Source organism: Colletes latitarsis, chromosome 4, assembly GCF_051014445.1.
Source record: "Colletes latitarsis isolate SP2378_abdomen chromosome 4, iyColLati1, whole genome shotgun sequence".
Lineage (NCBI taxonomy): Eukaryota > Metazoa > Arthropoda > Insecta > Hymenoptera > Colletidae > Colletes > Colletes latitarsis.
The window spans coordinates 28614717-28629763 of record NC_135137.1 but is presented as its reverse complement, the minus strand read 5'-3'; the positions used below and the strand labels follow the sequence as shown (position 1 = coordinate 28629763).

General features: G+C 34.6%; 1 protein-coding gene across 1 annotated transcript in view; it reads left to right on the top strand.

The window, feature by feature from the left end:
- The window catches only part of LOC143341173 (lachesin), a 622893-nt gene extending 608201 nt beyond the window's left edge, over positions 1-14692 (top strand). The window contains exons 10-11 of the mRNA XM_076763894.1: positions 3573-3671; positions 14006-14692. Coding sequence (XP_076620009.1) covers positions 3573-3671; positions 14006-14079 — 173 coding nt within the window. The 3' untranslated portion in view covers positions 14080-14692. The remainder of the gene's footprint in view (positions 1-3572; positions 3672-14005) is intronic.
- Positions 14693-15047: the final 355 nt, after the last annotated feature.

The window sequence follows — 15047 nt, the reverse complement described above, 5'->3', positions numbered from 1 at the left end:
CTCTTCTTCTGCCCGACGCTATTGTTTCATCGTCCTTTGTGCCCCTTTGGGTTTCGGTGTGCATTCATTCTTGCCAGGAAGTCAGGTGAATTTAGATTGCTACCGCGAAAGGGAGGGGGGTTTTATTCAACGACGGTTGACGACGTTAAATGCTCCGTGATCGATTACGGTTAATCTTGGAACCTGTTCGGATGCTGGAATCGTATTATAGTCGACGTTTGGCTTTGTAATACATATATAAACGCTGCTCAACCTTTTCGTACAGCTACTTTTGTTTTTAGTACAACCACCTTGCGATTTATTCGGGTACACGAGAAAAAATGCTGAATTAGTCTAATTTAAAAGAGTTATTGAAACGTTTGAATATTATCCAAAGGCGTTCCAAAATAAATGTTGAAGTTACAAATAAAATTAACACAAGCTACATATTAAAATATGAACATATTAAAATAGAAAAAGATATATTCTTGAGATTTTTTACAATTGCTTGAAGAACTTCTGATTTCGAACTTTATGATATCCATTTTTCGTAACATATTTGTCACTATTTATAATACAATAGACTTGAAACTAATTACACCAAATTATGTCCTTCTTGAAACTATTCAATTTTTGTTTGAACCATTTCTTTATAGTAGATAGTTTAAGAATAATTTGCATATGTAGATTAAACTTGGACACCATGCATATTCTTTTCTAAATTATAACACATTTAATCTAGAAAAACGCGAATTTCCAAGTGAATAAATTGACGAATAAATGATAAACTCTGATGGTTTCTTTTCACAGGTAAAAAGTAATTTTAAATATCTTGTGAAAATTTCTATGTTTAATTATTGAGTTGGTGAAACGACCTATACTTAAAAGCACACTGACCATAATAACAACTTAATAACTTATAAAATTGCATAATACAAACATGCAACGAAAACTAGAATTAACGAAATACAATTAAAGTTACAATTTAATAGATAAGGCGTTATTATAATTTAATTTCTGTGTTAGAACCGGTAACTAAGAATTAATTTTATATTTGGATAGAATTGTTGTTATTAGTGCAATGGCACAAGTGCAATATGCACTTGTATTTTTTAAAATAAAAGCATGTATTTCTTTCTACATAAACCATTTCTTCTCGTTATTCTCTATACAGGGTGTTCGGCCACTCCTGGGAAAAATTTTAATACGAGATTCTACAGGTCAAAATAAGACGATAATCAAGAATACTAATTTGTTGATGGAGGCTTTGTTAAAAAGTTATGAACGATTAAAGTTCCGCCCGTACTGAATTTTTTTCTAGAAAGTGCGTAGGATTTCGGGGGTATGTTTATTGACCAAAAATGATTGTAATTGACCCCTGCAACCGAAAATAATTTTTTTAGAACGATTTGAAAATTTTTTTTTTCGTCGAAAAATTTAAGTAAGTACCCCCTGCCGATTTTTCTTAAAAATTCGTTTTTTATTTTTAATAAATTTGTTTGACGTCCTACGGAAAAGTTGTCTACTACTTCTTTGTAGGTACCCATGAGCTCTACTTTAGAAAAAAGTTTCATTGAAATATATTCACTATTGGAAGACTTATGGCTGTTTGAAAATTGGACCATTTTTATGTGGTTTTTCTCATTTTGCGGGGTCAAGAATCAACTTTTCGGATATTTTTGCGATTTGTACATATTTTCTACCAAAATACGCGTAGTTTGCTTTTTTAAACATTAAAATCGTCCAATCCGTTCGGAAGTTATGACGTTTTAAAGATTCGCATGAAATTTCAGGCAAGCATTTTTGGTCTCACATTAGATTTTCGGTAAACAATTTTTTTCTCGAAAATGCGTAGGAATTCAGGGATATGTGTAATGACCAAAAATGATTGTAATTGACTACTGTAACTAAATATAATTTTTTTAGTATGATTTGAAATTTTTTAATTTCATCTAAAAATTTTAGTAGCTACTCGAATTTTTGTCCCGAAAGTGGGTAGGATTTCTGGGGTATGTGTATTCACCAAAGATGATTGTAATTGACCCCTGCAACCAAAAATAATTTTTCCAGATCGATTTGAAATTTTTTAATTTAATTTTTTAATAACTTTTTAATGAAACTTCAGTCAAGAAATTGATATTCTTGATTTTCGTCTTATTTTGGCCTCTAGAATCTCCCATTAAAATTTTTCCCAGGAGTGGTCGAACACCCTGTATAACAGTGTCAAGGTATGACTAATTGACTATTTTACGAAATATTTCACACTTTATATTCGTATTTACAAACTCAAACTTCGTGTTAAAATTGTGTTTGTCATATTAAATTACGTCACGCTTAATTTAAATTTGCCGTGAATACGTTTGTCAAGCAATGAATGTAATTTGTAAACACAGTTAATTCAATTTATGATAGATTTCAATCATACAGAAATTTATAGACTGCAAATAACGCATTAAAGTGTACATAATGCACGTTTTTAATGATTGTTCCTGCCATAATTTTACTTTAAAAAAGAAGTATGTCATCAAAAGATTGTTACTATTGTGGGATTTGACGTTTTTCCTGTATCAATTGTTTGTATCTTCATTTAAAAACGAACCACAGTTTGTCCTAGTTTCTAGAATCACCCAATATAGTAGCAGGAAATGCATTACGCTACTTTCATTAAAGTTCCGTTCGAAATATTTGGATTATCTCAATACTGTCTATAGTCACAAAAATAGTTCTAAATTTCTAGACAGAATGCAATTTATTAAACGAATAATTTAATTTAAGAAATTGCATATAAATTCAATTCTAAAATGTCTGGTCAATTCGATGCACATTTATTATACGCAACATAACCTAACTCTTTGTTTTTATTAACCCCTTAACACTCATATTTTTCGGATTAACCAAGAATGATCAGTTTTCTTCATTGGATTTGTTTCTAAAAATGCGGTTTTTATTAATTACAGTGTTGTATCTAACGTATAATTCGAAGGAAAACAAATATTATCATCCCTTAAACCGTTAGATTAAACAAATATCGTTTTTCAAAACAATTAAACTTGGGCATGAACGTTAAGGGGTTAATAGTGTACTATGTGTGTTGCCCTACGTGAAATCTGTAAACTTCGTTCAGCAAGAAGAATTATATTTTACTCACTCTTTTATATTCTAGTCAAAAGAAATAAAATGTAAATAATAAGCTATGGTTCTAACGAAATGAATTATTAATTATACTCAAGATTAGAAGACGATTTTAATCGCGGTGAGGATGACAAAATATTACATTCAAAATTATTAATAGTGTTTCTTATTTCTGAATAAATATACTATTATTAAATTGATATCCCAAGTTTCGTATGTCATAAATTTGAAGTTGAACGGACGAGTAGCTTTTCTTTTACGCGAATTTCAAGAAACTGCTGCGCGACTTACTGAATTTACCCAAATTAATTAACGCCGATGCCACATTGTGACATTCGTGCGTAATTACCGGCTTGAGGGGTTAAGCCAGACACTGTCCGGCTTAATGCGCAGCCAGCGCTAATTTCGCGACTTGATCGTGTGTCAAATTTCATTTAGATCGACGTCTATTTTGGTTGCAGGTAATAAATTCCAGTCGAACCTGAGCGAGATCGGGAAGTCGGAGCAAAAATCGAGCGACCCGGATAGGAAAAGGAATTACGATTGGCCCCCAGACAGTGGTAAGCTCTATTGCTCTGTGAAACCGTGGACTAATTTAAATGAGACAGCCTGACGTCTCCTCTTCCTTATTTTCTGAACTTATTCTTTGGAAGAAGAGTCGATAATAATTACTGACGTCACGGTTAAATTACAGAAAACAACTTGTCTCTGTCGAATAATCAAAATGGTTTAGGTTTAATTTGGGTTAGATTTGAGTTAAGTTTGGTTTGAGTTGACATACGTAGCATAGATATATTAATTAGTTATTTCACGAACCAATCTAAATCAAACCGAAATCCATTTAATTGGTAACCAGCCACTTTACGGCGACCCGATTAAGTACACTGACACAAATCTAACCCAAACACAACCTAAACCTATAGTAAACCTAATCAAAACTTATCGTAAATCTTCAAAATACGTTATACAGGGTGTGGCACGTAACTGTCACCACGATTTGTTAAATTAATCGATTGCAAATTCCAATGTAGCAAAATTTTTAAAATTATATATTTTCTGTAATACGTTAAGGTTAAACTTTTTAAATGACACCGTATATTTTTGACTTTACAGAAATGTTTATTATTTTATTTCAATCAATTTACACATTGAAAAAGGTGATTTTCAGTGAAATGAATCAAGATAATGATACATTTATATGTTCAGTATCCAGTAATCTAGTATTCATAGCAACAGTGCAACTGAAAATGTACGGACAAATTATGTTAACATTTTTGTTTATAACTTTTCTTATGTTGTGATGGCATTATAGCTGCGATTAATGGAAAGTTGTTTAAGCGATTGAAAATCTGCTTTAATTTATATAATTATTTTAAATTTATTAATACCAATTTTTATTTTTGAGAAATACAATTTTTACTGTTTGTTACACAAGTTATATTTTCGTAATTTGACGAAAATTTATTCTTTGTAATTTGATTTACCGATTTATTATTGATAAGATATTGTCCGTAATTCACTGTCGTTTTTTTCGAAAACAAAATCTCGAATGAAACAATTTTATTTTATATTTCAATACATTTTCTCATGCAAAATAACCATATTACCGCTTTCACCGCCAATTACCGGAAACTCTGTATATCACTGAATTAGTTATCTACACTGTGAATTATACTACATCATTCACATGCTTGATTCCGTAATTCGTTATAACAAATTATCACGAGGTTAAATTTTCTTTGAGGATTGAATTTACATTGTTAAAATGTAGCGAGATATATTTGAAATGATATAAAATATTCACTATTATCATTTTTAAACTTTTCAAAAGTGTTAATTACTTTCATAACTATTACAAAACTTTACGTACTTCTGACAAGTCTTATTTATGAGTTTCTGTAATACTGAAGTAGGTATAGTATTATGTAATGATTGCCTGCAGGAAATATATTCTATTTGCCCTACATTTATATTACAACTATATCAAACCACGTCCAATGGTTTCTGTAGTGATTCTCTTTTTATTTCTTCCATAGAATACATTATATAAATATTCAGTAATACATATATGGGTTAGTATTTATTTAAAATTGAAAATAATTCTTTTTACTACTTTTCCTGTATTTCTATACGACTTTTAATTTTCAACGTATAGGTTGATTTGTTAAGGTCACGAAAGGGTCACGATTTTTGGAGCATTAGAGAAGATGTAAAAAAATGTTAGTTCTGCTATATAATGTGCAATATATTTGCACTTTAAAAATATATATGTATATTATATTGCTACATTAGGCTCTCTACTTATTTCTCTTTTATTTAACATAATTTTGGCAGTCTTCTTTCACTGTGACTGGTTTAATTTTATTTAGTAGAATATTACAAAAATATTTTGTCATTCTAATATATTCAAAAAATGTTGTATCATGATCCAGTAATTGCTTCTATAGAAGAAACTCTGCTTCCATTTTACGATTATTCAACATTGGATGGACAGTTTTCTCTCTAACGTTATAGTAAATAATATTATAGAAGCACTATCAGTACATGTCTCAAAATATAAATGGATTTTAAGGATCGATTCGCGTTATTGATCCGCTCCCAATCATTTAAACTGTATGCATTTACATTATATATGTATGCATATTACACACATGCAAGTGTGGATCGCCTCAATATCGATTCGATCCGATCTCGATTGCGGCGATGCGTGAAACAAACGAAATTTTAGGGCGGAATTTGAGCGAACCAATAGTCTGAATAGACCTTAACTCGTAGACTCGCCATATAGAGTGAGTAATTTTAATATTCGAATTTTATACAATTTTTACTTTGTCGTATTGTAATTTGTTCACGATGGAAGGAAAGAATATTTAATCTTAAAAGCATAAATTTTGTTTACACAGGGTGTTCGACCACCCCTGAGAAAAATTTTAATGGGAGATTCTAGAGGACAAAATAAGACGAAAGTCAAGAATACCAATTTGTTGATTGAGGCTTCGTTGAAAAGTCATTAACAAAATTATTAATAAAATTTGTCCACCAACACGAATTTCTTCCTCGAAAGTGCATAGGATTTCGGGGGTATGTCTATTCACCAAAAATTATTGTAATTGACCCTTGCAACTGAAAATAATTTTTCCAGAATGATTTGAAACTTTTCAATTTCGTCGAAAAATTTAGGCACTTACTTCCTGTCGATTTTTCTTAAAAATTCGTTTCTAATTTTTTATAAGTTTGTTTGACGCTGTACGGAAAAGTTATTTAATACTTTTTTGTAGGTATCCATGAGCTCTACTTCACTGCTAAATTTCAATTAAATCCATTGACTATTGTAGGAGCTATAGCCGTTTGAAAATTCGATCACTTTTATGGGGTTTCTCTAACTTTACGGTGTTAAGGAACAACTTTTCCAATATTCTTCAAATGTCTACGTATTCTTGACTAAAATACGCGTTATTTGCAATTTGAAACACTAAAATCGTCCAATCCGTTCAGGAGTTATGATACTTTAAAAATTCGCATGAAATTTCAGTGAAGCATGTCAATGGTATGGTCAGACATGAAATTTTCGGTAATGAATTTTTTTCTCGAAACTGAGTAGGATTTTGGGGGTATGTCTATTGACCAAAAGTGATTGTAATTGACCCCCGCAGCCAAAAATATTTTTTCCAGAACGATTTGGAATTTTGTTTTTCGCCGAATAATTTTTCGGTCGATATGAAACTTTAAACGTTAATAACTTTTTAACGAAGCCTCAATCAACAAATTGATATTCTTGATTTTCGTCTTATTTTGGCCTCTAGAATTTCTCATTATAATTTTTCCCAGAGGTGGCCGAACACCCTGTATAATGTATTACGTTTATTAGATAATATTAAAATAATTTATGGAGTGATCTAGACCGGCTAATTAGGACAACTGCAATAACGTCTAAAGAAATGTTATTATAAAACAAAGATTAAAAGAAGCATGGGAGAATTTTACAATAGAATGGAAAAGAGGTAATTTCTCAAAAAGGATACCTTACACGATATTAAATTACATTTTGTTTATAAAAACTAATGCAGAAACTATCAATTCTAAAAAGTGTTCGAAATAAGAATTTTATTTAAAACGTCATACACTACATATATAAAATTTATATTTTTGTTAATTAGACCTTATGCAATAATATAATTTAAGATTAAACATTTGTTATCCTAATCGTATCTGTATATCGTGATTAACTGTATCGAACGGTTTCTCGAAATCAGTATGTACGGTGTCAATTCGAACGTTATTCGAGAATAGTTACACAAAAAGAATATAAAGATTTAAGATTTATATTAAAATTTAAGATTAAATATTTTCTGTCTTAATCGTATCTATATATCGTGATTAACTGTATCGAACGGTTTCTCGGAATCAATGTGTACGGTGTCAATTCGATTACGTCGTTCAGGAATAGTTGCACAAAACAAGTATAAAGATAGGTAACCGCGAACCGTTCGTGAATAAATGATTCTCGTTGGACGCGAACGATAACAGAGAGGACGGGCCAACGGAAGGAAGAAAAGAGAAACAGTGGTACGGATGGCGTTCGTCGGGAATTCCCCCGTCGACTGCTCATTAATCGGACCGTCGTCGTTTCAGCGGCGCGTCGTCCCTCAGACGGAAAAATTAATAATAGCCAGGGACACCGATATCGGAGCCGACTTCGGTCCGCGTCAAAATCGAAGTCTGATATCAGCCAAAGCGTCGGTGCCATTGAAATCTGTCTCGAATCGAGGGCAACCTGGCAAATGAGCACCGGAGGAAACAAAACCGTCGGCCGGTTCTCGGGGGCGAAGTTGCGGTTTATCCAGTATTTCGTGGCTGGGCAGTGGCATTTAAATGACAGCGGCTCGAACGTCGGACGCGGGTCAGGCTTAACGCCCGGCAGAATTCCTCTAGGCCCCCGGCATTATCGGAATATTTCTTACCGTCCCTCGCGTCTCCAGCCATCGGCCATCTTTGTCCAACCACTCGGTTCTCTTTCAGAACAGACGGTCCCGCGCCCACACCCCCGCGCGTTCGGTCCTCGATACAGCCGGGCTCTCTCCAGGCGTGGTTTCTTTTTAAAAGGAATTTGCATAATGGCAAAGTGTGAAAATCCGTTTTCTCCGCGGGCTCGATCCCGATAGTCCCGTGGAAGTAGGTAATTTTGCCCGGCGACCGAGGGGAGAAAAGGAAAGGTGCGTCGCGAGCCTTCCACAACTTGATAAGTACTTCCCCAGTTCTTTGGTAGCCGGGAACCTCGTTGTATCGAAGGTCGAACCGTTTCCCGGAGCGTCCTCGGGTAAATTCGTTTTCGAATTGCGAGACCCCGAGACCCGTTATCGAGACCTTCCGAACTGTCTCGCGCAGAAATCGTCGGAGAAAGCTCCGCGAGTTTCTGAGGGACGGCTCCTGCACGAATTTCAGCACGGTTCCATTATGCTTCGTTACGCGTTCGATTAAATTAAACCGGGCTGCTGGAAACGTATTCCTTGTCACGAGCTTCCGCGTTCCGGGATTTCGTTTTTAACGTTCGCACGTGTCGCGCGCGTTCTATCTAGGAAAAAAGAGGACGACGCGGGCATTTGTACATGTTAGGAATAACAAGACAAACCGTAATCGTAAATCTCACTTGTGCTGATAAAGTAGAGCAGGTAATCGATCGCCACCTGCTGGATCACTTATTGATTATAGATCAGTCTGTAATGTAATGTAACACGCTTCGTACAGCTAATTGTTTTCTCATTACTTGTTATAAATAAAACACATGTAATTAAAAACTACATTGTGCAGTAAAAACCTCAACAGTACATCATGAAGAATCTGGAAACGATAGATACCTTGGGATCCCACTATTTAATAGAACTAAAATTTACTGTATAACGAAACATACTCAAATATTTCAACACTTTAATGTATGTTGACTTTGACGTTGCTCTTTTAGTATATTATATAAGAAATGGATTTGAAATTATTTCTTATGCGGTGGTTTGCTGTATGGAGTAAGTGAGATTGCAAAAAATCGAGTATTTGTGAGAGAGTATAGCCCTCTGCTGGCGAGTGCGGGAACTGCCGCCACACTTGTAATTTCAATAGCCACATATTATCACAACAGTTGCAATCTATTAAAAGGTACCCAACTGTTTTTCTACCCAATATATTTAAATTGAATATTTTTTAAATATTCAAATATTAGTTCTACATAGTTCTACATAGTTTTATCGTTAAACAGACATACAAATATCTATTTTATTAAGTCACATGGTTCATCGATATTTTCCTAACTCCACTTATAATTTCAGTAGCCACATATTATCACAACAGTTTCAATCTGGTAAAAGGTACCCAACTGCTTTTCTACCCAATATATTTAAATTGAACATTTTATAAATATTCAAATATTAGTTCTACGTAGTTCTACCGTTAAACAAGCATACATATTTAATTAAATCATATGGTTCATCGATATTTTCTTAAATATCGAAGTCAACATCTTTATACAAGGTGAGGCACGAACTAGTCCCCACGACTTTTCCGCCCTTTTCGATAGTCTGACAAGAAAATGTTTCCTATCGAAGATACTCAGTATTTAACCGACAAGAAATTTCAATTGCTTAAATTTAAAAACAAATTGATTTATGATAAAGAATTTAATTTGTATAAAATCGATTTCATACGAACAGCTTGAAAGAACTTTTTATACTGACGATTAGCTAATGGATGTGTTGCAAATCAGCCTTCGCTATTTGTAAGTTGAACTACCTTACGAAAATCATGTAATTTGTAAAGCAACCATTTATGTACTTTGATTTCTGAACGATTTTAGAGTCTCTAAAATAAATAAATGTTAAACGTTGCTCTTCGCTCATTCTCAGTGTGTTTTGCTGTTGCCTGCAATGCGATCGAGTCTATCAGAGATAAGAGTCGACAATTCCTGGAATGGTACACCTTGATAACGTTCTCGTCGCGATCATTAACGAGGGATCACTGTATCTCGTCGAATTCGTCCCATCGCGAAGTCGTGCAATCGACGGACATTGAAAATCGAGCAGAACGCTCTGACAAAGATACGCCGATTCATGGACACTTGGTGTATATCGAAACGGACCGCGCAAATTACCCAAAAAAAATTTTTGGCCCCCGTGATGCGGCTCGATTGGCGGGGGAAAAAGTGGCCGCGTCGGTTGGCCGCAAAACCGGCGGAAAAAAGTCGACGAACAAAAACAGGGGAATGGCGAAAAGCGCTGCGCAAAATCGCCGGAATGAGGGAACCATCCCCGCGGGTATTCGAGAAGAAAGGGAAGAAACGTCAGCGTGGCCGTTGCGAGGATCGGTGGCAAGGTGGTCATGGTTGAGGAACGAATGTAAAACGAGGACGAGGAAAGGCTCGGGGGATGATTGGGGCGACGGCCCAACGGGGTTGTTTCTGATTTGTAATTAGAGATGAGCGAAGCCAAGAAGAACCGGCAGAATACATCTCTTTCGAAGCGAGTAATAGCTGAAAGTATAGGGCAGGCCAGCCGGAAGAATAACTGACTTTTCCATTCTCTTGTTTCCTCATCGTCTGCATGCCCCCCTCATCCCCCCACCCATTTTCTTCCACGTTTATCCTTCCGCTAAATTCTCGTCTCGCCGGAAGGATCCTTCTCGCAAGCCTGTCTCTCCGTCTACCAGCAGATTTTCTGCGGAAACTTCTTGATTGCGCATCAAGCCTTTCGGGGCTACCGACGCGATTTTTACGGCTACGAATCGCGACCAGCCCCGCGATTTCCCGTTTCCCCGAGCTTTCGGACCGTTTTAATGCACCGAGGCCGTCAGAACACGGGGTCTCGTGTTTCTGGAGTCTCCGACGGGACGGAAACTTTTTCTTTCCGTTCGCGTCGTCGACCCAGGGAACCGCGCGCCGTCGTAAAAATTGAAACGCCAGCTATGGGGAATTCTCCTCGTGTTACGCGGTTTCGACTTACGGAGGATTCGTTGATATTGTGGCACCAATTGTATTCTCACGAACGTCTACGCCTTTGAATGTTAAATAAATCTTTATTTTTGTAAAGAAACACGCGTGGGTCTGCGTAACTTCAACTGACCCTGACTTATGTACACGTATGTAGATATTCAACAAAGTTTTCTTTTCTATTTCAGTTTTCATTTTTAAGGACACATGGTTCTGTGTAACTTTAAAACACTTTTGAAGCGAAGATTGTACAGTAAATTCTCTTACAAATATTTTGGATCTATTTAGAGGCGAAATAAATTTTGTTTTTCTTTGATTTCTAGTTTTCCAAATTAGTACACACGTGCTTGTATAACTTCAACTAAGACTGTATAAGTACAGGAGTTCTATCAGGCGTGTCGAATGTCGTACAAATTTGAAGGCCAATTTGCACTTTACTATATGTATACAGGGTGTTCGGCCACCCCTGGGAAAAATTTTAATGCTAGATTCTAAAGGCTAAAATAAGACCAAAATCAAGTTATTACAAAATTAAATTAAAAAATTTCAAATCGGTCTGGAAAAATTATTTTTGATTGCAGGGGTCAATTACAATCATTTTTGGTCATTAGACATACCCCCGAAATCCTACGCATTTTTGAGAAAAAAATTGTTTATCGAATATCTAATGTGAGGCCAGAAATGCTTGCCTGAAATTTCATGCATATCTTTAAAACGTCATAACTTCTGAACGGATTGGACGATTTTAATGTTTAAAAAAGCAAACTACGCGTATTTTGGTAGAGAATATGTACAAATCGTAAAAATATTGGAAAAGTTGCTCCTTGACCCTGTAAAATGAGAAAAACCCAATAAAAATGGTCTAATCTTCAAATAGCCGTAACTCTTACAATAGTGAATATATTTCAATGAAACTTTTTTCTGAAGTAGAGCTCATGGGTACCTACAAAAAAGTATTAGACATCTTTTCTATAGGGCGTCAAACAAAATTACTAAAAATGAAAAAGGAATTTTTAAGAAAAATCGACAGGAAGTAAGTGCCTAAATTTTTTGGCGAAATTGAAAAGTTTCAAATCATTCTGGAAAAATTATTTTCGATTGCGGGGGTCAATTACAATCATTTTTGGTCAGTAAACATACCCCCGAAATCCTAACCACTTTCGAGAAAAAAATTCAGTACGGTTAGAAATTTAAACGTTAATAACTTTTTAACGAAACCTCAATCAAGAAATTAGTATCTTTGATTTTCATCTTATTTTGGCCTTTAGAATCTCCCAGTTTAATGGTAATTCTTTACATTAAAGTTTCCATCTATGTAAAGCATTTAAAATTATGCTTTTTTCGTATTTATAATCACGAATAATTTGATTTTAGACCATATCTTTTTATTTATTATAAGGAGAAATATTTTAAAAACTGTTTCAACTGTCATTATAAATACAAATTAAACTTAAATTCTTTTCATTCCTATGTTTAACACAATTTTTATTCTACCTTTTCTAGAGACGATCACGATAAATATGAAAACTCGAAAACATCGAAGAAACTACATATGGTTATGACATCAGTTATTTGACAAGCTATCAAGTTCTATTAATGTAAATAATGACCACAGATTATTCGGTAGATATACATTTGGAATCGAGGGTTAATGACTTACTTTTTCCAACAGTAGAATAATAACATACATCTACGCATTAATGTTACGACTCAAATGATCTACTTTTTCATTGGTAACTATTGATAATTCGTTAATGTCTCCTGAAGCTATAAATTTTCATTTCATTCTCGCAATTACTATCATTCAACCTGTTATTTAGCCTATTCAAAAATACGCAATATACGTCAGTATTAATATTTTTCGTATTAATTATCTCTGTATGTTATTCTGAAATATTTCTGAGAAATGATAATTATAGTATGGAATTTTTATTTTTATTTCTATTCATTATTACGTATGTACTTTTAAAACTATATCGTCACTCCAATTCAATTTCATTCGTCCAAATTTACGAAATATTTATTGTCATCAATTTCTGGAGGGATAAACCTTTGGAAAGTACTTCCATCGTTTAAATTTATATCACCTTGGATGAAAAAAAAAACACGTGTTCCTTAATTTTGTCCCCTCCTCGACTATGGAAAGTTTTATGAAAATGGACGCACGACACTTCGAGATGGTTCCTTGTTAGAACCATTAGAACTAATTCCACTTCCAGACTTTGAACGCAACGAACTTTCGTACTTTGAACTATCACTGAACTCTCGTGTTGAAACTCTACGTAAACTACCTGAAACTTTCGAATAGAACTGTTTGGATTTTAAACCGAACTATTCGAACACTTTACGCGAAGAGAACCGAAGGTTTCGAACTGTCGCGCTAAGTGAACTTACCAACTCGATATTCGATGATTTTATTCTTCTTTACGAATATGTCGATAGTATTTGACACAAAATGCAGTATATTGGTATCCATATCGAACAAGTGCAACATAAATTCTTAAACTTTCGAGTCTTTAAGTTACTATTTTATAAAATAAAAAATAAAAATATACTTTCACGAAATTCAGTTTGTATTGGCCACATGAGAATTACTCAAAAATTAAAAAAAATAACAGTAAGATAAGTTTCACAAAATAATGTCTACAATTGTATTGAACTTTGAAAAGCATTCATACATAATTATTTCTCGCTTTTATATTAATATTAAGAAAATGACAAATCTTTTTATATTTGAAACGTCGTTAAAAAATGAAATTTTTATTTTAACGAGACTCAGACATTTTTTATCTTAAAAATATCCACAAAAAAAACCCTTAACTAGGTTTAACATTCTAAAATAAACCTCACGTTAAATTACTTAATCAGTAAAATCGAAAGACTTGTAACAAAATTAGTAACTCGAGATTTCTATTTCGTTTTCAGATTCGGGAGTTGCCATCACGACGACAGGACTGCTGTTAATGGTTGCCCTGATCGCGGTGTCGATCGTTCGATAAGCAGAACCGGAATCGGGCGGCTTCGACGTCGATCATCTGTAATTAGGGACTCGGTTCAAACCTAACAGAAATCTAAATGAAGTTAGAAATCGACACGGATACAAGCAGCACGCGCACACGTACACGGAGATTCTACACGATACACGCACAATACACGCACAACATATACACACGGACACACGTACAGTGGATACGGGCGAGAATTGACTGAGTAGTTAGTGTCGTATTAAAACGGAAGAGGTGGAAAATAAATAATAATAAGAATAATAATTACGCGTGCCAAGTCAGTGTAGCGCAGTGTCCAATGAAGACGAACGAGGCGGGAGACCGTGCGATAGAAAATTAATTTCTACCGAGCGACGAGCATGCACGAGGGCGTAGAAAACGAGAAAGGGTCAAATCACAAAGTGCAACGACTATCGCTTTCAGTGTAACATATTGTATAACGCCGTAATGTCGCCGCAGAGACCGCGCCAACGATCTCGAATTTTGCTGCAAAGCTCGAGCCAGTTCGAGCACGAAACGTACCACGATGCTTTTCCTGCGAGTGTCTTTCCCCTAATTCGAGCCTCTCGCTGCGACGATACTCGTGATCGAGCTCGCGGTCGATCCCAGTGATTAAAATCAGGCTTGTAATCAGCTTCAAACCAAAAAGAACGACGATAAAAGCCCGTCGAACGAAAGTTCGATGAAAAGTTTCGAGAATCACGCGTAAATTTTTTCATATTATTGTGTGTAAATGTAATCGTAGCGGCACAACTATAACATCTTAGCGACGTTGGTATTATTTAGTATAATTTGTTTTATTTTTATAACAGACGTTGTTACCATAGCGTGTCGATTAAAATGTTCGACATTCGTTGTTAAAAATTTTACATTATTATTCGCCTTCACGAATTTAAATAATTTTTAGAGCTTTCGTTCACAGGCAAAGTAAAGCAAGATGAAAATGATGAATATTTATTTAT